The sequence below is a fragment of the Synchiropus splendidus genome, chromosome 11 (genome assembly GCF_027744825.2).
Source record: "Synchiropus splendidus isolate RoL2022-P1 chromosome 11, RoL_Sspl_1.0, whole genome shotgun sequence".
Classification (NCBI taxonomy): Eukaryota; Metazoa; Chordata; class Actinopteri; order Syngnathiformes; family Callionymidae; genus Synchiropus; species Synchiropus splendidus.
The window spans coordinates 19,442,586-19,468,179 of NC_071344.1; the positions used below are offsets into that span (position 1 = coordinate 19,442,586).

The following is a 25,594-nucleotide window of genomic DNA, read 5'->3' on the forward strand; positions in this document are numbered from 1 at the left end:
AGAGAGAACACAAGGGGTGATGGGCAAGAAGCAGTGAGTAGTTGTGGGCTGGATTCTGGTCTCTAAACTCTCACTTCCCCTGCAGATATTTTTTATATGGTGCGACATGAAACTTGTGACACTGGCAGGATGTGACAGACGGAGGTGAGGGGGCGGTTGAGGGGGGCAGAGTTTGCATTTTCAACAACCTGAGAAAGGTCAGCGATGAGAGCCGAAATATCAGCAGCGGCGCTAACCTTTCCTCGGAGCATGACATTAGATGACTCTGTGTTGAGGGGTGGCATGGTGCGGGGGGGATTAAAAGTCGGGGGGTGCTGGGAATTATTTCCCAAAATGCCCCCTGTGCTTCATGCATAATTGAAATCCATTGCTTTCCTTTACAAAGTGTGTGTGTGCGAGAGAGAAGGAGGGAGAGAGAGAGTGGGAGAGAGCCTCCTGCTGACACAACGTTCAGAGGCGAGGCGTTTATTAAAGCTCCGCTCTGAACTTTACATTTTTGCAAGCACCTCGCTTTTGCATGGGAAGTGCTTAAAGACTGAAAATCCAGCAGCCGTGAGAAGACTCAGCACTCACTCAGATTAGAACACACACTCACCCTGACACTCTCTCTCTCTCTCTCACACACACTGAAGTTCCTCAGCACAATGAGAGGTTCCTCTGCCAGACAGCGGGGAGCCGCTGTGACTCACTCTTCTTGAAATAAAAGTTTCTTTTTTAATCAAAGTCATTTCCGTTGCCCCCCACACCCCCGCCCCCCGCTGACCCCCCAGTCCGACGCGGCGCTCTAATTAAACTTGGGCTGATTAGAACTTTGCCGTGTCAGTCTTTATTCACGCTTAAACAAGTTATTACTTCCTTTTCCTCTTTTTTCACTCAAATTAAATTAGCCGGCAATTAATTAATCGACACAGAGTGGGAATGAGGGCAAAGGGGGGGGGGGCTCCATTGGAGGAGAGAGAGAGAGGGATCTTTCTGGAAGTTGTCAGTCATCAGGGAATTTTTTTTAACACACACACACACACAGATCTGACTCTACATCTCTTCTGAAGATGCGTGTCGGTTAAACTTGAACAAACGCGTTGTGATCACAGGCGGCGTCACAGAGACGCCGCACTTGGCTCTTATTTTGAAAGGTCAGAGGGCAGCGAGCGGGAACAGATCCGTTTTAAGTGTTGAGATTTAAAGTGACAAGTCAGAGCAGAAGAGACTCGTCGTCACAACGCGACGAATCAGCCGACAGCACTCGACGGGTCTTCATCTTCTCCAGACTCGCCGACTGTCTCCATGTTTTCTCGCATCAAACACTCGCAGTTTAAAGACTTCCTGTTTATGCCGAGTCAACGAGCTCATCACACAGGAAGGCCCCCCAAAATGTAGTGACCCCCCCCTCTCTGTGTGACAGACACAACGTCGTAAATAACATCAACTGAGTCTGAACACGAGAAGATCTGAGCAGGACGGAATTAGCAGCGAGGTGAAGAACACGTCAATTATTAATAGTGCACACACACACACACACACACGTTTGTCTCTCTATCCTGGTGGGGTCCTCTCCTTGCCATAACCCTTTCCCCAGCCTCTCCCCCGAAACCTAACCATCCAAAACACAAGGTTAAACTAAAACCAGGAACCAAACTGAAACCCCTTGTGCAGTCTGGCAAGAAATATGTCCCACCAAAGCAAAATGTCAAGTAGTGGGTCCTCACAAGTATAGCAGGAGCACACACAGATGCAAGTTATTTTGTTCTGCTTGTTTCCATTCATCGCACATTCATCACAGTCAGACCTTCACAGCGGATCCTGAGAAGCTCGGCAGTTGGGCTGCAGGGTATGTGCTTAGAACATGGTCCTGGCGATGTGCGCATGTGTGATAGTCACATCGCAGGGCTGTGCGATATCTGCCCTCCTTTTTTCCTGACTTTTCAACTTTCAGTTTGCTTCAGTATCACTGAGAAATCTCTATTCTCGGCGGAGGTTTGTTTGTCAAGGCGAGCCACTGAGCCCACAGCTTTCAGGCAGCTCCTCCACTCTCTACTCAGGTTGCAGGTGAGGGAAGAGCGGAAGGGACGAGTTGGAAGTCCCCAAAAGAAAATCAGAAATAACGTCAGAAATATGGAACCGTTCTGCATCACCTATTGCTATAGGTGATCCGTACCGGGCCGACCATGGCTCGCTGTTATCGCCACAACTCCAGGTAAACGTGACAAACGTCACGTGAGTCACAGAGCACAACATGACAACGCAAATACACAGTAAGGAAGATAAATAAAACGTTACGGGACAAAACATGATCCAGGATGAGTTGCAGTAGTGATAAAAACGACACAGAAATATCACTGATGCGGTAACTTTTCCACTAAAAAACAACGTGCTCCTAGGCTGCAGTTGTGTGGGTTACTACTACCACTAATAATAATAATAATACCAATAACACATAATAACAAATAATAATGCTGTTATTATTATTATTACAATGTCATTTTTCATGTTTTCGTATTTATTTCCCATATTTTCATCATTTTTATCTACTTGCCAATTTGTTGCCACTTGTGAGAATCAACCTAATTATTTCCATTTCTCACTGCTCAAGTCACCTGGTGGGAATTCTTGTTAGCGTGTGTTAATATGGCAATGTATGTCGAAATGAAAAATGAATCGCAGTGTCATGTTTTTTTTCCGATGTCGCGCAGCCCCGTTGTACAGTGAGACGGAAAAGTGCCGACGAGCCTGCTTGTCACTGCGGACGACACGTTCAAGTGCAGCAGGGACAGTGGGAATTTCAGCGCGAGGTTATTCCATCAGCATCTCAACGTGACTGACAAGGATCCTGACGGAAGCGCCGGGCTACGACGGCAGGCGAGGTCAGTGTTGGGAACCTGCAGAGACAGTGCGTCGCTCCCTGCCTCATGTGATTTTGGTCACCCCCCACCCCCACCTGCTGGACGGGGTTCGGCTGTGCAGGAGAAGCAGACTAAAGCTGAAACATAAAAGCCACATAAATAGATGTGATTTTATTTTTCTGCCGCCGGAGGAGACAGACTTCGTTACACATGCAAATGAGATCCCCCCCCGCGCCCCCTCACTCCGCACCCACGCAAACACCGAGTCGGCCAAGGATCTGGTTACAAAGGAGATACTATAAAGGGGGGCTTTAAGGCCGGGATGACGTCCAGCAGAGACTCGGGCGCCAACTGGCTGATTGAAATCAGTCAAATCAGCTGAAGAGACGACGGGAGGTTCTTGACCCGGAGCCGCCTCTGATTGGATCTCCATCCGCAGAGAACGGAGGAGCACTTCACCTCACCCTCGGTCATGTGTCGCGTGACCGGTCTGCTTTACTCTCCTCCGTGCTTCTGAAGTGCCCACTTTTTCTATTACTTTGGCGGTAACTCCGTCCTCTGCGACAGGAAGTGCTCATGTGTGAACGCGGCGTGAATGCCGACGTCCTGCCGTCGCCACCGAAGCTTCCCAGATGCTGTCTCATGACTGTAGGCTCCCCTTGAACGGCGCCGGCCACGGTCAGCGCTGCTGGCTCGAGGACGATTTCACGCTTGTATTGACGGCGCAGTAAAAACCCCTGATGACGTTTGATGAGAGGGGATCAGGGAGATGGAGGGGTGTTAGTGTCCATCACTAGACCTGTTGGTACATCCTGCACTCCCGTAGAGCCACAGCTGAGCCATGGAGTCGGACTGCTGCTAACTCACACGCCGAGACTTGGACAGCAGGGGTCAAAGATCAACAGGAAGCGCTGGTGTTTGACCGGAGAACTAGAGCAGAAAAAGATCTGGCCTCTGGACAACACACACTCACGTCCCCTGAACATGTCTGACACACACACACACACAAGTGATGTGATGTGATATGAAGGCCGGTCCAGTGGGGGCGCCGTCCTCCCTGACACGAGAGGCTACTTCAGTTCTTAAAACTTGAGTTTACACACACTCCCCGCAACACAGAACAACAGCCCTAAATAATCGCAGTTAGCAGTCACTAGTTTGCGTCTACACATTTTGTCTGTCGACTCTCATGAAGCACCATCCTCCGCTGCACAGTGAACACACACACAGAGCCGCTTGTGTCAGTGTTTACTCATCTCCTTGCATGAATGCCTGTGTGTGTGAACTTGTGTGTCCGGCTGTGTTGTGCGTTACTGAAGTCATAAGTGATGCTTCACCCTGAAACTGCGTGTGTGTGTGTGCGTGTGTGTGTGTGTGTGTGTGTGTGAGTGTGTGCGCTGCATTAAAGCGCATCTCCGCTGACCCATGTTCGCCTCGGTGTGTTTTTATCTCTGCTTGTGTGACCCGAATTGTAAATACAGCATGGTGCGCTGAGCCGAGCTTTACCTTCGGTGTGAGCGTGTGTGTGTGGGAGTGTGTGTGTGTAGGTGTGTGTGTTTGAGTTATGAATTATGAGCAGCAGCCTCGGTCTGACCCGAACTGTTCTCGGACTCGTGTATCTTGCATATCAATGTGTGTGTTATCTCATGAATACGTATGTGTGTGTGTGTGTGTGTGTCGGCCGTGACCACAGGGTTAATTGAGGGGAGGGCCTCTAAACTGTTGCCCATGGAGACATGCCCCCCTTATCTCATTGTATATTCTGCACCACAAGTATAACAAACAAACCATCTTAAATCTGAGCTGAGGAGGAGGAGGAGGAGGAAGAGCAGGTGGAGGAGAAAGGGGGGGAGGCTGAAGTCTCTAGTTAAGTTAAAGTGGACACACACAGAGCAGCTGAAGCTGGAGGATCTACGGCCTGATGCTCCTGCTGCTGCGCCTCACTTCAAAGGGGACCATGACTGGTAACCCTTGGTTTAATAGCTATCTACAGTGTTCTCAAGCTGAAGCGTCACCTTAATGGATGGTGATCCATTTCTGGGTAATTTAGTTCTAAGACCAAGTCTGCACAAAACGACGCCCTTCCGTTCTGAGACCTGACGCCAGGAAGTGCGTTCATGTGACCCGGAAAGAATCATGGGCTTGATGACAGTGAGGCTGTAAACAGAGCCAATTGCGGACTTCAAAGAGCAACTTTACAAGCGCTGCTAAACGTTATCTGTGGGGGCGGGGTGATTTGACCTTGTTGACCCTCCGGCCAACACACCCCAACATTATGAACTTCATCTGTGAACACCCCCCAACCACTGGTTTCTTGTTATTTTCTCATTCTTCTCATCGTAAAATGCTCACATGGAGACAATGAAGGTTACTGGGGAAAACCTGGCGGCACCTGCCGCTGCATCTTGTTTATCTGTTGCTGTGCTGCTCATGCGATGAGAGAGAAGAGGTTCAAGAGAAGAGACGTGACCCGTCGTCAGGGAGACACTGCGTCACACCACTGAGCGTCTGCGTGAATTGTCGTCCAGCCGAGAGCAGCGTTGCTCCCCGAGGCCCTCCTGCCTCTCCCTCAAGCTCGTGTCTCAACACTGATGCGCTGGTTCTAGTCCAGAGAGCCGGATGATGATTAGTGTTGGGAGTCTGGGACTGACTTCATCAACACCCTCAACACTGCTGCGTGTCTGTTTAGGTCCCGGCTGAGGTTGGCCATGTGTTTTGGATGGCTAGGTTCAGGGAGAGAGCTCTGGCAATGAGAGGTCCCCACAAGGGTGAAGATACAAACCACTGCGTGTGTGTGACTGTGCGGTCAGGTCACTGTTTGAAGGCAGGAGTAGTGCGAGAGCGATGTTGTTTATCATGGCAGCAATTAAGCCCTGTTGTTCAGCTTTAATTAAAATATAACATCAGCATTCTCGCACAAACATAGACTTCCACACAGTCACACACATGCAGACACACACACTGACAGCAGCATCTCTTGACACGACGTGAGACATGAGGCGCAAACACGGTAACAACCTACACACAAAGGGACGAATCAAAACCTCTGCAGCAGGGGAAGGTGTCAGTGTGACGTCGCTGAAGTGAACGGAGAGGCTTCACCAGGGGTACCGCCACCATGATCAAGCTTACCGCGAGCATCCACCCAAACCACCACAACAGTGATCAGGACACTTCCTTCCATCCATCCACAAACACTGCCGCCGACAACTCAACTCCAGTGAGCATAACACACTTTATATCCCGAAGAATAAATGCACAAACGCCAGGAAACAAATCAGAAAGGTCATCTCAGGGTCGCAGCGCTAAGTCAGTGAGCCGTGACAGACTTCATCTCACCGACAGGTTAGCGACGGTGAGGGAGTGAGACCGACTGAACACATGAGCTTTTAAGCCACTGAAAATGCAACGCCACGTTGACAAATGTGTTTTATTGTCAGAAAACTTTGGAATACAAAGTACATTCACAGTTCTGATCAAGAGTCACGTCCCAGTGAAGAAGCGAGACCTGGGACGCGCACACAACAGTCACTACATCAAGAGGGACGGGGGAGAGGGTGAGAAGGTGAAGGCAGAGCAGGGGAAGGGAGATGGTGGCAGTGGATCTGAAACTGCAACAGAGGAGGAGGGAAAAGAAAAAAAGGAATGAAAGAAAGATGAGGGAAGGAATGGAAGGAGGGTGGGCGGAAGGAGTTGTGGGCTTATTGTCATTTGAATGTGTGAAACATTTGTCATTCATGTTCCTCTACTTTCTGACTGAGTGAGATGTAACATCATCATCAGACACAAAACGGCCAACCCTCTTGCGCTTCAAGGCACAACAAAACACAACAAAAAACATTGTGTTGTTGTTGTTGATGTGGTTCTCAACAGGCACAAGAAAAAAAAAGCAGCAGAACTCAAGCGAAGCAACATGTTGAGTGTTTTCATGTTGTAGAAAATCTCATGTTACATTTCAGTTGGTCAGTAAACTATGTTTCCGGTCAGTGGAAGACACTGCCAACGCAAGTTTGGTCTCCTGTCGAAGCACCAGAAGTGAGCTCAGAGAAAACCATGTTTTTAGCTCTAACACTAGTGTGCGCCAACGGCCACACCGGAGATGTTTCGGATGAGCGATGAGCGGAGGAGCCACAGACCAGTTTGGACAAAATCTACAAAGTTCAGACTGAGGTCACCTTAAGTGAGCGTTTCCTCTCAGAACCACTTTCGCTGCTAAAATCACAAAAGCAGCGCAGCACGCGCGCCAGCTGGAGGCTCCGCCCACTGAAACCAGCTTCATCAGCGAGAGCTCCCCGCGACCTCTGAACCCTGTCAATCAACCATGAGGCACCAGGCGGGACAAGTGGCTGCAACAAAGTCAAAAACATACAAACTTGGAAAAGTGGAAGTAGAAGGTTCCACGAACAACGCCTGGGGACACTCTGAGAACAGAACAGAGGTTTGTCCAGTTCCTTGCTCTGCTCAATCGTTTTTGAGAGTCTGGATTCTCCTCGATGTTCCAGGATCAAGGACCATAGCCAAGAAAAGAAAGACCAAGACCTCAGTGTCAGGGTGGTCCCGGGAGGGCCCGCACAGCCGGCGCACGAAAGAGGAAAAGCAGGGCGGAGTCAAGGCAGAGCTGAGAGTCCGGGTCTCCTCTGTGGCTCGGCACCTGCAGGAGGAGACACCAACGTCTTACACCTTCAGCCCAGACACAGAGAACAGAACCAGCAGAGGAGAGACGCCAGCAGTCGTGATCCGGAACCAGACAGAATCCAACAGCGGGTTTTTCCCATCTGGACTGTTTTTTGTTTTTTGTCAAAATTTGTGGTCCAAGGCTGATCAGACCCTCCAACATCAACTGTGATTGTGACTCGAGAGTCAAAGCAAATGAGCCAGTCACAGTGCCACCAACATTTCTCATGTGTTAAGCTGTCAAGGACACACCTACACAGGTTCCGCTGGCGTGTGGACCACGGTTCCTGCACAGAACAGACTTGTCCTCACGCTTCACATGCAGCGAGCAGCGAAGGGAGTCATGTGACGAGGGCTGGCGCTGTGACGTCTTGAGTCCTCCCGTTCAACTGGACTCAGCGTGATGTGATGCTTCCATAAACCAACAAATCCCATCCACTCCTCGTCTGGACCTGAGTGAGGCAGGTTAAAGACAAACCTATACGTCTGCTGATGGGCGTCATCACGTCTCACATGTGCCCACCGCAGACATGGACAAAGGCCCGAGTGTGTCCAGATGCTTCAGGGATAGTTTATCAATGAGGCCTGGGACTCACCTCTCATCATCACAACTCAGCACAGTCGGGATTTCAACCCACAACCTAGTGACTGTTCAGCAGAGCTGAGCCACTCAGCATGACAAAGAGCCGGCGGCAGCGGACGAGCTGTGACTCACAACTGGCCACATTTCACTTTTTTTTTTTTTTTGAGCAGACAAATTCTTATCCGTTCCTTCCTCCACCTTCCTCCACCTTATCAAGTGATGGATGCCAACAGAGCAAACCTGTGGGGAAACCCCACCTCGACCATCGACAGAGCCTCATCCCTCACGGATGACTGCGCTCCCTCAATGTGATCCTGGACGGGATGATGAGCCAGAAATTCAACAAACACAAGGAGGAAAGACAGAGAGTTCCTGCTTTAGCTTTACTTGTGCGGACATTTGGCTTTGTGAGGACATCGTTGCCGCTCCAGGCTGGATCATTATCACTGGGTCTCAGTTTGGTTCACAGTCCTGTTTCAGGTGAGCCGTGTGTTTTGGATGGAAACGAGAGGTCCTCACAAGGGCAAAGATACAAACGTGTGTGTGTGTGTGTGTGTGTGAGTGAGTGCGTGTTCTGCGTGGACATTAAGATGAAGCAGCGTCCAAACAAACTCAGCAGTCGCTCGAGTGAATCCTGAATTAGGTCAGTGACGAAGAGCTGCTGAGTTTGCATCAGCTCTCTCTCTCTCTGAGGCAACAACAGTTCCATTCACATGCTGTTGAGATTTAACACACACACACGCTTGTATCTCTATCGTTGTGGGGACGTCTCATTGCCATATCCCTTTCCCCAGCTTCTCCCTCCGCTATCCTGAACCAGGGCTCTGAACCAAACGGGCCGCCGGCAATGCAGGTGTCCTCACGGTCAGAACCATTTTGATGAAGACAAATCAAGCCGGGCCCGACTGACACCGACACAACAAACTGCAAATAGGAAATTGACTTCCTGTCTCGACTGAGATATGTGAGGACAGACACAGGCGCACATCATCAACGCCTGTGACTCCCTAACTCATTGAGCCGGGCCCCTCACGTGGTGACATCAGAGCAAGGTTGCTCACCTCCACCTCATGGACGCACCAGTGGTGGTGGTGGAGGAGGAAGATGTGGCGAGACCCTGGCTCTGTTGTGACTTCAGACTGCTCCCAGACCCCGCCCCAGACGCGGGTCACGGTTCAGCGACGCTCCGCTCCGGATCTCTTCTTTCTCTAATCTTCTTTCAGCACAAATCGCATTTTAATTAGCTGCATGTGGCTAGCGACCTCCTGCAGGATTACCTGCAGACATCCACATAATCCCACTGGCTCACATGCTCCTCATCTTCCTCATCCTCTTCATCCTCTCTGACATTGTTTCTTTTCAGGAAGCGTCATGTGACTGGTCCACGCAGACGGAGGGAGGTGGTGTCAGGAGAGTCACAAAACCTCTGAGGAGACCTGCTCCCAGCAGAGACTGAACCTCCACAGGAGCCTCGCTCTCCAGAGGTGGGAGAAAGACTAAGCAGTTTGTTGACGTGGGTTTGTCCGGCTGAGCTGGGCCCACCAAACCCAGATTAACTCAGGACGGATCACTCATTAATACCTGGCAAGTGGATTAGTCGGGTCAGTGCGGATTAGCTGGCGGTTTTCAGTTGCGATGCCCCCTTCCCCCCTAATCTGGTCTGAACAGCAGAGCGGCTGGGATCCAGACGTGGTCCCCCTCCTGCTCCCCGCAGGTTTCCCAGGTAAAAGCTCCATCTGTCAGCGGCCTGGCTTTATCCATCTACCTCACCCGTGTCCCCCCTTTCTCCCCACTTCTGTCGCTCACTTCAAAGCCGGAGTTGCTGCGACCAGGAGTGTCTGAAGCGGGTCCAGGCTTCCTTCATGCCGGCTCCTCTAATTGGCCGGCAGGTCGGGCAGGTGATGAATATGAATGTCTTTTGTCGCCAGACAGCTTCAGGTGAGGAGACGGTGCCAGTGCCTGTAATTGGTTGATCAAGGCGGGAGTCATGCGGCGCCGTACCCTGCTGACCCGACACCCAGGCTCATGCAGCTCCAGCTCACCTCAGCGGACGACGACTTGAAGTTTGCAGAATCACCCCACATTCAGACTCACAATGTCCTGTAGAAGACTTGGTTCAGACCCAAGTCCGGACACGCAGAGGTCGTGCCTATTCACCATCAACATCCAGCTATGGTTGATATGGCTGTGAATATTTAACAGGTGTCTGCGGTTATCATGGGAATTGTGCATTTATTGTACAATATTAATATTGTTGGAATTGCTTGTGCTACTAATAAAGAAGTTATTCACAGAAGAGAGTGTTCTTGAGTATCCGTGAGAAAGAGAAGTGAAGCAGACACTGGATGCCTGAGCAGACATGGGACTTGTTGGCGGGTCCAAGGTCTGACGGAAGAGGCTGGAAAGTACCATCTTCTCCAGGGCTGGAAGTAAGTGGTCCTGATAAGAGCCACCTGGGTCCGGAGGAGGGGAGCACACCTTGTGATCGTTGCCATGGTGACGAGGGAGCCAGCAACGACAGAGGACCAAAAGGGTCAGGACCTCATATAGTTTTTTGTCGCTTTACTGGACTTCTGCTAAGGTTAAGTTCTGAACCAGAATCTGTGTATGTATTAGACTCCTCTATCAGGGAATACATTTCTTGAATGTAACTGTTTCTTTCAGGTTTACAATTGTCATCCAGAAATGATGGTGTTGTTCTGCAGCACGGACACCTCTTATCTCTGCAGCACAAGGACTGAAGCTGTTCCTGTCCTTGACCGACTGACTCACACTGCTGAACCTTCAAACCCGCAAGTTCCACCACTCTTCTGGTCAGAACCACATAGCTGTCCAACAGACACTGTCATGAGTTCTGAGCAGGAAACAAAGGACCTTATCCAGTTACTCCACCATTTCCAGATCAGTTACGATCGACCTGTCAGGAGGATGGGCCTCATACCGAGTCATAGCATTGAGTCTCAGAGAGACTGGAGCAAAACACCCACACACACACGTTTGTATGTGTTCCTTAGCAAGGACAGACACACTCGCAGTGTTGCTTCATGATGTAAGCAGCAGTCCACCATTGGAGGTGGAGCACTTGTTCAGAGAGGATCTGATGAAACCTCACCCCTGAATTTGAGGATGACGACTTCAAAATGACTAGCTCATAACATAACTGGGAGTCCTGGTGAAGGTGAGCCATGTGTTTAGGTTCAGGGGAAAGAGGCTGGGGAAAGGGTTATGGCATATGTTCTTGCTCCAGACTTCCCACTAGGGGGCGCTTTTCATCTCTCAGCATTATTGATGGAAGTTTGGACTGACATGTTGATGGATGGTTGGACAGCAGGGGAGGGCAAGGCCACTTCCTCAGAGGTATTTGACCCGAGATAGTTTGAAATCCATGATGAAGAGGAGGAGGGATGAAGATGAGGAGTGGAGATGACATGACCTCTGGAAGCTGCTGCTGATGCGGAGGCCAACCTTCGCCGGAGAATCAGCTAAAAGATTCAGCACACTCTGGCGCGGTCATCAGCGGCAGGAAGTGGGAGCATTAGATGCTGATGGAATTAACGTCCATTATCTCTGACCATTAGCTGGACCCGGAGAACCCAGAGAACCAGGCCTGCCACACACAAGCAGGCTGCTCCATCTGTGCGCGCTCAACACGCGCACACATCTGGGGCTAGCTGTTTGGCCCTGGCAGGCTTGTGTCTGGGAGAACGGTGGACACCACACGAAGGTCCTCCACCAGAAGCGCTGTGTGCGAGCGAGCTCGGACTCTCCTGAGCAGCAGCAGCACCAGGTCCTCTCCTCCAGCAGTCTGAAGACGTTTGAGAGTAAAATCTATTTTTAATCGCGGCCTGCTGCTCACAGATGTTGCCGCGGTCACATGTCATGAGCATCCAGATTAGAGCTGGATTATATCCAGATTATCAGACTTGGTGGATAATCCACCTATAAAGCAGGTGGAAGATGCATTAAGACCCGGACACAAGATCCGCTTCAGTCGGTCACAGGATGTGTCCGACAATCCTCCTGGAACACCAATGAAGACCCGGTAGGTGCGACTGCAGCCGGCACCATCACGTCTCACGGCCAGGTTCAATCCAGGTCAGTGGCTCCACCTGTGGTTACACGTGCCACGCAAGATGGCTCCTCACATGTGACCCAAGATGTTCCAGAGATGTCTTCACTCTGAGGACCTGTCATTACCATAACCCTTTCCCCAGCCTCTCCCTCTAAACCTAACCATCCAAAACACATGGCTCACCTCAACCAGAACTCTGAACAAAACTGGAACCCAGCTATTTTGAAGTCTTCATCTTGAGGATGAATTGATGCTTGGATTTGTGGGGTCCTGCCAAATGGCCCCCATGACCTCACAGGGAGATGTTTTGTCAATAAATGGTCCCCCCAAGTGAGGATCAGCCAGGTAAGCGCACACACACACACAAGGAGCTTCATCTGACAGGCACCATCATAGCGTTTACTGGTGTCTGACCAATGGGTGAGTGAAGGGAGGACAGAGACTGTTGTGTGTTGGACTCTGTGAAGGGGGGCCAGAGAGGAGGTTTGGGGGGTGCACTTACCGTTCTCTGGGTGCTCCATCTCCCCAATGCTGCCGTCTGGCGTGGTCCTCTCGTAGTGGTCCTCTGGGAGGGCAAGCGGGCCGATCCTGGGACCTGTTGAAGACTTGGAGCTGGGCGTCTCCGACTCGTCCAGGCCGCTGTCATAGTAGCTGTGTTGCGAGGCGTCCTGCAGGTCCTGCGCCTGATTGGTCGTGGAGAAGGTGACTCTGCGGTGCGGGAGCTAGGATTGGCAGAGAGCAGAGGAAGGGGCGGGATCAGTGTTTGATCACCTGCAAAGTCAATGGACCCTGACCCAAACCCAACACACAAGGTCCACATCAAGACCAGAGCACTCAACCCCTCTGGCTTCAGACTCGCTTCTCCACATTGTTGAGTGAGTGGTGAAGGTCAAAGGTCAAAGGCTGACCCCACTGAATCCCACAGAGCAAGGTGAACAAAAAACAAAGCAAGTGTCAAGTTTAACATCCTCCACACACAGCAGCACCATCACTCCAGCCAGCAGGGGGTGCAGTGGGGCTCCACTCTCAGTGACCAGGGTAACTTGACTCTGGTGGTTAGGATTGTTAGTTCTCACATGAGGATCAGAGGATGTGATGTGTTGGTCACGTTAGCAACTGCTGTCGGGGCTCACGCCGGTGATCAGCAGCACAACAGTGTAGCGTGAACGTGAAACAGCGGTATTAAAACCAGATCGGACTGTGCTTCTGATTTTGTCCCAGGATGCCCATTTGCCCTTTTCAACCAAGTGAGTGTGCGTGCGTGTGCGTGTGTGTGTGTGTGTGTGTGTGTGTGTGTGTGTGTGTGTGTGTGTGTGTGTTGGCGTGGCGGCGAGGGTCAGTAGCTCAGGGCCCGGGCTGGCGTAACCATCAGCATCAAGGTCTGAGGGAGGATTTGTCTAAAAGGGTCAGCGGGTTATTAAGTCCAGGCGGTCCCACTGGAGGGCCCGGCACAGTCTTGAGATTAGAAGAGCAGTTCTGGACAGAGTTTGGCTCTGTAAGCTGATGCCTCACGTGAGGGCATCAGGAACAGCTGGAGCTTCGGCGCAGAGGGAAGAGTTTGGGATTAACCCTGCTGAGCCTCCAGCCTGAGGCTCTGGTGGAGGCTGAGGACAACTGACCTGCACATCACCATCACAATCACCACATCACCATCATCACCACATCATCATCATCTTCACCATCACCATCACCATCATCATCACCATCAGGTCACCATCATCATCTTCATCATCATCATCACCACCATCACCATCACCACATCATCATCATCATCTTCATCATCACATCACATCATCATCATCATCTTCTTCATCATCACCATCATCATCATCTTCATCATCATCAGGTCACCATCACCACATCACCATCATAACCACATCACCATCATCACCACATCATCATCATCATCATCTTCATCATCATCAGGTCACCATCATCATCATCATCATCATCACCACATCACCATCATCACCACGTCATCATCATCATCATCATCATCACCATCATCATCATCTTCATCATCATCATCATCATCACCATCATCATGTTCATCATCATTATCATCATCATCTTCATCTTCATCATCATCATCATCACCACATCATCATCATTTTCGTCATCATCATTACCATCATCATCATCTTCATCATCATCATCATCATCACCATCATCATCATCTTCATCTTCTTCTTCACGACCATCATCATCATCACCATCATCATCCTCATCTTCATCAGCTTCATCTTCTTCTTCACAACCATCATCATCACCATCATCATCCTCATCTTCTTCTTCACGACCATCATCATATCACCATCATCATCCTCATCTTCATCAGCTTCATCTTCCTCTTCACGACCATCATCATCATCACCATCATCATCCTCATCTTCATCTTCTTCTTCACGACCATCATCATCATCACCATCATCATCCTCATCTTCATCTTCTTCTTCACGATCATCATCATCATCACCATCATCATCCTCATCTTGATCTTCTTCTTCACCATCATCATCATCACCATCATCACCATTATATCGTCATCTTCATCATCTTCATCTTCTTCTTCACCACCATCATCATACTCATCTTCATCATCATCATCCTCATCTTCATCATCATCATCATCATCTTCTTCACCAGTAATAGATGCTGGTAACTTCTGACAAGGTTCAGTGAGTAACGTGGTGACACAGCAGCAACAATGTACAGGAATAAAGCCATTGTGTGTCTGTGTGTGTGTGAGAGAGAGAGAGCGAGAGTGAGTCATTCAGAAGATGGATGACAGCAAACTTTGTTAAGTCAAGTCTAAACATTTGGCAGCCATCTTGGATGGCGTCCTCTCTGCATGCTAACGAGGCGTCTGTGTAACTAATGAACTGGAGAACACTGTTATGAACAGTAGATGTTGGAAACATGGAGCAGCAGGAGCCACCTGTTGGGACGTGACACCCTCAGTGAGGTGGACCCTCACCATGATGGAGATGGCGGCCATCCTCCTCATCAATCGTTGCCTTGACAACTGAGCCAGAGGCAGTCTTCTGAGCACATTAACATTCAGAGGGAGTTTACAGAGGAGACAAAGATGGAGGACAGTTTTCTTCTCAAATTACAGCCGACTGAGATTAATACATCAACCGCCCCCCCACCCCCACCCCTTCGTGCTCCTGCCCTCCAACTTTGGATGAAAGCTCTTCCCGACTCGGACGTGGAGAAGTTACTGCAGGGATGTTATGAAGAAAGAAAGAGGGCGCACTCTTGGTCTCCCGCACAATACCATCTGGAACATGGAACGGACGACCAGTCATGTGACTCTATATGCTGATCCGGACTTCAGAACTTGTGCAGATCTAGTCTGACTCGCTGGTTGTGTGTGTGCGCACGATACTCTGCTCATAAAGGTTTTAAGTCGACGTCCACTTCTGTTAAATCTCTGGCCAGGAGAAGAGAATACCTGCGGGGTCCAGGCGTGTTGGGGGGGGCTCTCTTTCTCTGAATGAACAGCAGCTCTTTGATGGGCCAAGTCGGAGCCAGTCAGAGAGGACAACAAATTAACATTCAGAGGCAGCAGAAAGCTCAGCCACTTGGACACACACGTGTGCTCCCTCCCCACTGGAATGAAGAGAGCTGATGTAACCGAGGAGGTCAGGTTGTTCACATCTGAAAGTGTAGGAAGATGTTTGGTGAGGTGCCCAGGCCTTTCAGTTCAGGTAGCACGTTGGTGTAGACATCTAGCAGTTGGTACTGTCCCAGGAGGAAGACCCGGCGGCTTGTGGTAGGAAGCCCGGCTCATTTGGAAGGCGAGACGTCCTGCCTTGATAATGATCGCCATGATGTCACAAAGTGGAGCGGAGACGCGCTGGCTGATGAGATCTGGATCATTAGTGACTTGATCCAGAGGATCTGGTCCATCTTCAGCGCTGCTGCTCTCACAGCGTCTCCGTCCAGAATTCAATCATCCAATTATGCTCTGATTCCATTTGTGAGTCATAAACCCGCCTGACCACTGCAGCAACCCACTTCCTGTTTACGCTCTGAACCGTCAACGCGTCGCCTCAGACTCAGGTTACATTTACACGGCGATGGTGCCACACAAAACCACTGGATGCAAGATAGCACCTTGCTCAAGCAGGTTAACACTGCGGTGCCGCTCATCGACCCGGGCAGAATTTGGTGTTGTCATTGTAGTAACTGTGCCTGGCACTGCATTTTCAAGGAAGTGAGGGAAAACCAGCACTCTTCATATGCGCCACCTACTGGGTGCTTCACGTAATTCAGATCAAGATAAACAGTGACTGGCTGGTTTGGACTGAAGAGGAAGTGTGGCTTCTGCTGCGAGAGAGTCGAACTCACCAGTGTGTGATTACACGCACCTCAACTGTGCAGCGATGAGCTCCAGCTCCGTCACTGTGATCTACTGACAGCAGCGCTTCAGCAGACACGCAGAATCCATCAGTACTACGACGGTGCAGCCAGGTACAGAGTGCACACTCTGGCTGCCTGTGTTGGCTTATACATGGGGTTATTCGAAATAATTTTAAAAAATGTAATGGATTGTCACGGTTCTGAAGAGGAATGTGTTATAAACACTGAGGATGGATGGAAAAGAGCCCTGTCTAGCAGAGGCGGAGCATCAACCCTCTGCCTTTTATTCTACTTCATGACACTTTGATGGCAGGTTTCCTGAGCGCTAGAGTGAGTACTGCGCAGCCGCAGGAGGATCAGCGCAAACTCTGAGGCGGCATTTTCAGTGGAGTCGCCAAAAGTTCCCACTATGGGCAACGTTTTCTAAAGTTGTTGGATTCAGGTGGCGGCATGGAAACGAACAGCAGCATCCGGAACAAAACAATGGCTGATTCAGTCGTTTCCATCTCGAAGTAAACGGCACCTTAACTCCAGCGATGATACCGGAGAGACACCTGATCACGGTCGGACAGTGAGACCAGCAAACGCTAAAAATGTCAGTTTGTCGCACCATCTTTGTGAGGACCTCTCAATACCATAGCCCAGCCTCTCGCCCTTAACCAAACCATCCAAAAAGGAGGCTCAGTGAAAAGCCTGAGTTGGTGAGCATGAACCAGGATCAGCAAACCTCTGTGTCAGTTACCAGGGCAACATACGTGGTGTCCAACCTGACGTCAAGAATTAGTGTAACTTCCAGAAAACATTGTTACACACGCGTCACACACGCCATACAGAGGGGGCCGGCCTAAGAACAGCTGAACATGAGTCCGACATCCTCAAATTCAGGTGTTAAACGTTCCCGGAACAACCACATTTCGGCAGTATGAAATGATCATATATCTTCTACAGGGGTGGTTTTGATGGATTACAAAGCTTAAATGACTGTTACTCTAGTTCTGAGTGTATCAAAGCCAGAACTGGAACCAAGCCTTTGTGAGGTCACTGGAGGTGGATCCCACCATTAGAATACAGGTACAGGCAAAAAAAAACTCTTCAGTTTCAGTGTCAGAAAAGAAATGGCGATGGCATCTGCATGTTCTAATGATGAAGAGCGTTATAAGAAATAGGTGAAGCAAGTTCTGAAAATGAGGGACGAGTGACAACCAGTTTGCCTCAAATGAGTGTTGAAGCCGACTGCTAACTCTCAGTTTTTGCCACTGTAAACAAACAGCTAGCCATGAGAGCAAGCTATCAAAACAGCCGAGAAGCTATCAAAAACCTGGGCGAGGAAGCCTCAATAGGGGCCAGAAAAAGACCGGGTCGGCCCCACTGTTTACCCTAAGGCATGGCATGTTTTGTACGGCTGAGCCCTCTGAAGACAGTTTTACATTCCATTTGCATTAGCGTTCAGTGTTGCCATTGTTGTCCGTCGCCTCTGATCCGTTCAGACACTTCCTCTCACTGTAGTCTGAGTTGTAGCTTCCACAATGTGGCCTTGTTTACATGGACCTGCTCTTCTTCCTCATAACTGTTGACAAATCCCTCATTATTGGCTGTATTTTATGGTCGCATACGGAGTATACGGACACTGATTTTCAGTACTTCTACTTTCTAATTATGTATTGGTTTGTTTTGTCCAGAATCGGTCCTCACAAGAACACCTACTTCTCACACACTAGCTCACACACTACACACTGCGTGGCTCCCATCTTGTGTCAATATTAGCCTGTGTGCACAAGACCTTTGGCTGGGACGGTTCGACAGGCAAACAGTCACTTTGTTGTGTCATGCTTGCGACTTCATGTTTGCGTGTGTGTTTGTCGCTCGTCAGTTTCCACACTCCTCAGAGGGTCAAGGACTTGGACGTGGTTCTGATCAACACAGGTGTTTCTGACTCATTAGATCTCACAGCTCACTACAACGCGATGACTCGGACTGTAGTAGTTCTGCTGCCGTTACTTGCTCCCCCTGCTTCTGCGCGTCTTAGCCGTGCGGCAGTGGTGGTATTGTCATTACTTCAGGATCACTTGGTCCGCCCCCACTGTCCTCCACCACAGAGCTGGGGTCATTAAAGGTCACCATTACTAATGGAGGCGACCGCCAGCTGGAGGTTTTGTGGGCGCACCATGTGTGAGATGGTAATGTGCTGGCCTACAGTAGACTGGTCGTAATGTTCTCAACGTGGCCATGAGTGTTGTGGTTTCAGGTTCAATTGGCTCCGAGGACGCTCTGACCTGTGGATGCCACCACACCTGTCCCCCATTGCCCCCCTTCAGTTTCCCGACCCATCTTGTTTTTTCCTCTCACCGCTCCTCCATTGTTGACCACATCCTGACAGTTTGTGTAGGTCTCTGAGGAAGTCACATATGGACCCCCCCTCACACTTCCTGTCCCCCTCCTCTGTCTTCTTAGAAGGACACACATCCTTGCTTCCTGCGTGTGTGTGGGCGAGGGAGAGAGACAGACAGAGCGTTTAAGCATATCTATCCAAGTGAGGTCCAATTTCAGGGAAGACACCCCCTTGTTGGGACCTTTTGCCGGACCCCACAAGGTACCTCAAATCTGGGGATGAAGACTTGAAAATAACCGGTTCATTATAGGTGGGTTTCAGTTTGGTGAAGATTAGCTCCATCTCCATGTTTCCCTCAAAATTGGTCCTCACTAAGATACATGGGCTTAAACACTCACTCACACACACACACACACCCTGCAAAATTCTTTGAAATCATCAGGGAATCTAGCTAGTGTCAACAAACCCCAGCTTCCCGTTGACCACCACTCCCAAGCTGATTCTGAAATGCTCCTGACCTCCGACCCTGTCTGTCTCCCTGTCACTGACCTCTGACCTACTACGGAATCTGTCACCTCCTGCTGACATTTGGAGGGTGCACGTGTGCGTGCGCGCATGCGTGTGCGTGCGCGCATGCCACCCAGAATAGCTCATGCTAAACCATCAGAAACATTGTATTGATCTTTGGGCAATAGTCAATAGGCCACATGGTGTTTATCGCTCTCTCGCTCTCTCACACACACACTCTTTCTCTCTATCTCTCTTTCTCTCGCTCTCTCACACACACACACACTCTCTCTCGTTCACGCTCCATCTCTCTTTCTCTCGCTCTCTCTCTTTTACTCTCTATCTCTCTCGCTCTCTCACACACACTCTTTCTCTCTTTCACTCTATCTCTCGCTCTCTCACACACTCTCTACCTGTCACTCACACACTCTTTCTCACTCATCTCTCACACACTCTCTCTTTCACTCTCTTTCTCTTGCTGTTTCTCACACACAATCTCTCTGTCACTGTCATTCTCTTGCTGTCTCTCACACACACTCTTTCTCTCGCTGTCTCTCATACACACTCTCTCTTTCACTCTCTCGCTCTCTTTCTCTTGCTCTCTCACCCTCTCTCTCTCGCTGTCACTCACACAATCTCTCTTTCACTCTCTTTCTCTCCCTGTCTCTCACACACTCTCTTTCTCTCGCTGTCTCTCATACACTCTCTTTCACTCTCTCACACACACACTTTCCCTCTTTCACCCTCTCTCGCTCTCTCTCTCACACACACAGACACACAGAGTTTCTTCCCAGGTTCATCTGTTAGTGTTCTGTCTCAGTTCTTCCTCCCCTCCTCTTCCTCACTGTGCTTGTGCTCTGAACATCTTCATCATCTGAGTCTGGGCTGCAGCTCATTAATGTGTGGTTTTGCCATGGTAACGTGTCACTAGGATGGATCAGAACCGGGCTAGTGAATAATTGAAGACACAAGTCCTTTCATCATCTCATCTCAACAGCAGCACAATCATGACTCCTGATTCGCTTTGGTCCTTCATGTCTGTGGCGACGCATGTTGATGACATCATCACAGCAGCAGCTGTCTGATGTCAGGTGGCAGAAACATTCAAGTCAACTCTGGATCGCACCAGCAACAACACACTCACATCAAAAGACGAGAGTGAGAAAACGGAAAAAATATATTCAATATGTTGCTCAAGTGTTGCTGTTTTAAACTTGTCTGGTTCTTTCTTTCTTTATTCTGTGATCCTTATTCTTTTGTCACTTTATTTTCATTCATTGCTTCCTTAAATCATTTCTTCACTCTTCCAACATCAATTTGACATGTACGCAAGATGATGTTCACCATGGCCAAGGTTAATCATATTTTTTTGATCTGTCCACTATGGCACACAACAAAATACACGCAGAGTCACACACACACACGGACTGAGGGAGTACCACACCCAAGACACCTGATTGTGCGTGTGTGTCTTTGCTGACTAAAGTGATAAAGGACAAACCCTCACATGACCAAACATCCTGCATGGGTCACTTCCTGAGTTTGTCATGAGATCAAAGGCTGACGCCAGTGAGCAAGTCCCTCTCAGCGTCCAGATTTCAGCTCTTATTTCGAACTGTTAGTGAGTGCAGCAGATAGACGGCCTGTCAGGGTGGCCATGGTGACAGGGGAGGGCTTGCATTTGAAGTTCACATGTTGGGGCAGGTCTCCACACACACGCACACATTTACATCTCCAGTTCCGTGGCCAGGCTCAGGTGGCTCTGAGGTTTGAGCTCTGCAGTCAGAACAGTTCTCTGATCTCAAGGTCACCTGCACAGGTGCGTCAGGACCTGATGTCCAGCGAGGAGAGGACAAACAACCCTGTTTCACCTGGATGAGCCGCGACCTCTGAGCAGGTCTGAACACTGACCTCTCAGTGTCACGACACCTGCTCTTGTTTCGACACGCAAACTCTGAAGTCTGTCTCTCTGGAGCCACATGTTACGTCAGAAGGCTTCTTGATAAAGGTCCACTGCACTTTGGTTTCTTCGGATCTTTTTTGATGGAAGCACGAGTTCAACAACACAATGCAATCCTGAGAAGATGTGTAGCTCCATGAGGCTGAAAACACATTGGTGAGGAGGAGTCGTGGTAGTGATCGGCAGGCTCGCGGTGGCCACCTAAATGTTGCTGGATGACGGAGATGATGGACCGTGTGACGCACAGCCCAGTAATGGCCTGACCTCAACTTTTGGAAACACTTGATTTCTGTGTTGTACGAGTGTAACTCTGGCCACCACAGTCTCCACTTTCCTCCTCGCTGATGCTCTGCCTTCTCTTTCAGCAGCAACTGTCACACTCCACCGAGCCTCTAGAATGTGTGTGTGTGCGTGAGCTCGTGCGTGCGCGAGGCGTGACTGTGTAAACTGCACTCAGAAGTCTGAGCTGTTGTCACTTGTGCGTCTGTGTTGGCTGAAGCTAATTACACTCCGTCATCGTCTGACGGCTTTCAACGCCTGAGCAACAGCTAACCTTTGACCTGCCACACAGTCTCACACTCCCCATTTGACCTTTGACCCAGTGCTCAAAAAAAAACATTTGAAAATGGCGGGAAACACAACACAACAGCAAGTGTGTCACGTCAGACTGAAGCAATGGCTTGAGTTGTGATTTTGTGATGTGACCTTTGACCAACGGAGTCAGTCAGGGGTTTCAGCTACATCCGCTACATGAAGGCCGCCATGCCTTAAGAATAATGGTCTCTTTTTAAAAGATGCAATTTCACATGATCAAATGTAGTAGAACGAAGAGCAAAACATTGAAACATGCAAAAATAAATAACACATCATGGAGGTGGACATGGTGGACATGATCATGATGTTCAATGTGTTTTAACGGGAAAGTCCTGAAAGAAACAATAACTGGATGACAGGAATGCATCTGTGACTCGCGGAACTAGTCGACTAAAAACTAGCATCACCAATGCAGTGAGAGTAAAAACTCCCCCTTCAGCTTCTCAGGACTAGGTCTTTCTAGTTTCACTGCCTGTGTGTGCATGTTCCTGTACTTCTATCTTTGTGAGAACCTGTCAAAATGTCCTCACTTTGTTAAGCCTCATTTTGAGGGCTAAAACTACTAAAGGTTTAGTTTAGCTATTTGTTGGTTAGGTTTAGGGGGAGAGGCTGGAAAAGGGTTATGGCCATGAGAGGTCCTCACAAGGATAGAGACACAAACGTGTGTGTGTGTGCGCACGTGTGTGACAGGACTTCAGTTAAACAACAACATCTTAATGTACTGACAATCAGCAGCATACACACAGATGCCATGAATGAAATTGTTATTGATCATGTAAGAACTTATGGAGAGTGATTATTGATCAGTGAACAGGAAGCAGGTCAGACTCACACTCGTTGCCCAGTACTGAACCTGTCATGATCATTGGTGTGTGTGTGTGTGTGTGTGTGTGTGTGTGTGTGTGTGTGTGCACGTGCGTGTGTGCGCGGCCTCAGGCAGGTTTCCGTTCCACTTCGCTCGTGTTGCCGGAGCAGGTGGCAGAACACACGACAAGCAAATCCTTTTTCTGTGTTTTTGGTTTAGACACAAACACTAAGATACAAACACACTCACACATTTGTATCTCTATCTATGTGAGGACATTCATTGACACGGGCTGTTAGCTAGGATTTTGAGGCAGGGTGTCCCACTTTTACATTTGCTGACTATAAATCCCTACTGTGGGAAGAATAAAGGCAAGCATTCAACCAACCTATGGTGCGCGAGCCTTATTGGAGGGCCGGGGGCGTGCCCCCAAGAAATTTTGAAATATCAACCTCCAGAAACTGTTGTCTGCATTTTCAAGGGAAAACTTTGCCAACATCCTCAAACATCCAAGCAGTAACAGCACTCTTCCATGCCATTCGCCCGAAAACAAACATGGCGCCCCCAATGGCAAAGCTGTTAAATTATCGGGGAGAAACACTCTTTTCATGGAAAACAGTATGACGGCACTAGGATTAGGGCAATATACAGGCAGTAAAGATCGCCCCATGCTTTTCCCAGCCTCTCCCCCGAACCTAACCATCCAAAACACATGGCTAACCTTAACCAGGACTCTGAACCAAACTGAAACACAGTTAGAATGACTCAGTTATTTTGAAGTCTGTACACTCAAAACCCTATGAGGACCAGCTAAAATGTCCCCATAAGAGCAGACTCTTTTTTCGTCCACACAAGGATTAATACGTGCACACACACACATACGCACATGCCCACAACAAAATGAATTTACCGTGCTTTCTTGCTTTATGGCTAGGACATTGTAGCTTAAGAATGTCTTTGAATCATGAGATACTTGTACAATAACTTTGAAGCCACAAGTCCTTCCACCAAACTTCAATATACATCATAGATGACACATCATAGAAATACAGTCGAGCTCATATTTTGTCTTTAGGAATTGACTGACCATCTCTCATTGGACAAAGAGGGACTACCCTGTTACATACTTGAAAACCTAGTGGCAGGCCGCGGGACTGTATCCTGAGGGCCACAGTCTGAGGTAAAGAGCCCTGAACGCAGCATGTAGCAATACCTAACAATGGTGTGTGTCTATATATGTATCAATATCAATGTTCTTAAGAGGACATGTTGCTTTGTGTGGACAATTTGGCTGGCCCACACAGTTTTGAGGGTGAAAATGTCAAAATAATTGGGTCATTCTAACTGTGTTTCAGTTTGGTTCAGAGTCCTGGTTCAGGTTAGCCATGTGTTTTGGAGGGTTAGGTTAAGGAAAATGGGAAAGGGAAAGTATGTCAATGAGAGGTCCTCATAAGGATAGAGATACAAGATATGCATACGTGTGTGGGCATGTGTGTGCACACATCACTCATGGAGATCCCCACCATTAGATGGTCATACAATGGATATGAGTCTCTTATGAGAGTAGTGCGACGCGCTCTAACCTGTGCTCACTTGACGACTACAATGTGACCACAGTGTGTGAGCCTGTGTGGGACACAAACGCACGTAACCATAGCGACGGTGGCACTAAAGCTGTGTCCAGACTCCAGGGGGTGTCAGGGGAGGAGGGTAGACTTAACCCTTGACCTCATCTCCCTTTGTTGCTAATAACTTCCTCTCAGTGATTTCTGACCTTTGACCCACACCTGCTTGTGTTTGTGTGTCTGCGCCTGCACACGTATCTGAGGCAGAAGTCGAGCAGGAAATGTGAAAACATGAATGTGTGTACACCAGAGTCACACCATATTTAGTTTGAGCTATCAACAAGATGATGAGTGAGTGATGAATGGATGAGTGAGGGAGGTGATGGCCCAGTCCTGACCCGCCAACAGAAGGCACGGTTACCATGGAAACATTTGAACATGTTTATTGAAATGAAACCATCAAACAGACAAATAAAAGCACATGTAAATCCTCAAGAACATAACTGAAAGGTGAGACGCTACCGCTCCGTGTGTGCATGAATTCACGTGTACACACACACACACACACAATATGTATGTATATAGAAGGGGGCTGGGGAGGGTCTTTGGTCCAAGTATTTAGCAAAATATATCCAAGGCAAAAGAATAATTTGTTTGTTCACTCTCGCTCTCTCTCTCTCATTCACACACACGATTTGTCTTCACAGTGCAGTTTTTTGTCTCCTCACGCCCTTCGACCCCCCCACTCATCCATTTTGTACAATAAATAGAAAAAGCAAGGCACTCGGTAAAACAAAACAAAACGCACTTCATTGTCGTACGACTTTTCTCCCTTCAACAAGAATTGCGTTGACACAGCTCGTAGAACAGTCAACCGCAGAGGTCAATGTAGCTTTAGCTTCATCGTGAGTGTTTTGCAAACTTAAGACAAAAACATTCAGGCTCAATAAATCTTCAGGGTTTTACCGGAACCAAGCCAAATTGGCAGGTCCCGGACTTGGGACGGATAGTTCCGTCCAGCGGAAAAAGAACATTGAACACACAGAACATAAAATTCACACTTGCAAACTTTCAAAGTGGTGGAACAGAAAAAAAACGATGAGGATGGAAACAAAGACAAAATAAAATTGTTTCTTCATTGAAACGTGACACAGATGAGGGATAGACCCATACGGGACCCGGTCAACATCTCTGATCAACCCTTTCATCAGTCTTAGGTTTTTTTCACATTTTTGAACATGAACAAGTTTTGGACGTGAAAACACAAAGAAAATAGTTCCAGAGAGCCACTGACTCG

At 48.9% G+C, this 25,594-nt stretch overlaps 2 protein-coding genes across 3 annotated transcripts in view; both read right to left on the reverse strand.

The window, feature by feature from the left end:
• pcdh1b (protocadherin 1b) overlaps positions 1-25,594 on the reverse strand; it is a 36,882-nt gene that overhangs the window by 3,444 nt on the left and 7,844 nt on the right. The window contains exons 4-5 of one of the 2 annotated variants that reach the window (XM_053878592.1): positions 12,672-12,891; positions 3-7,491 (exon numbers count right to left, since the gene is read on the reverse strand). In XM_053878592.1, coding sequence (XP_053734567.1) covers positions 7,448-7,491; positions 12,672-12,891 — 264 coding nt within the window. In that variant the 3' untranslated portion in view covers positions 3-7,447. Of the gene's footprint in view, positions 1-2; positions 7,492-12,671; positions 12,892-25,594 lie in introns of those variants that run through there. The other variant, XM_053878591.1, reaches the window with a different exon arrangement.
• On the reverse strand, positions 12,903-15,266 carry LOC128766999 (pescadillo homolog). The gene is made up of 2 exons (XM_053878663.1): positions 15,147-15,266; positions 12,903-14,903 (listed from the first exon to the last, which is right to left on the reverse strand). Exons 1-2 carry the CDS (start codon positions 15,174-15,176, stop codon positions 14,475-14,477), a joined length of 459 nt encoding a protein of 152 aa, XP_053734638.1. The 5' UTR covers positions 15,177-15,266; the 3' UTR covers positions 12,903-14,474.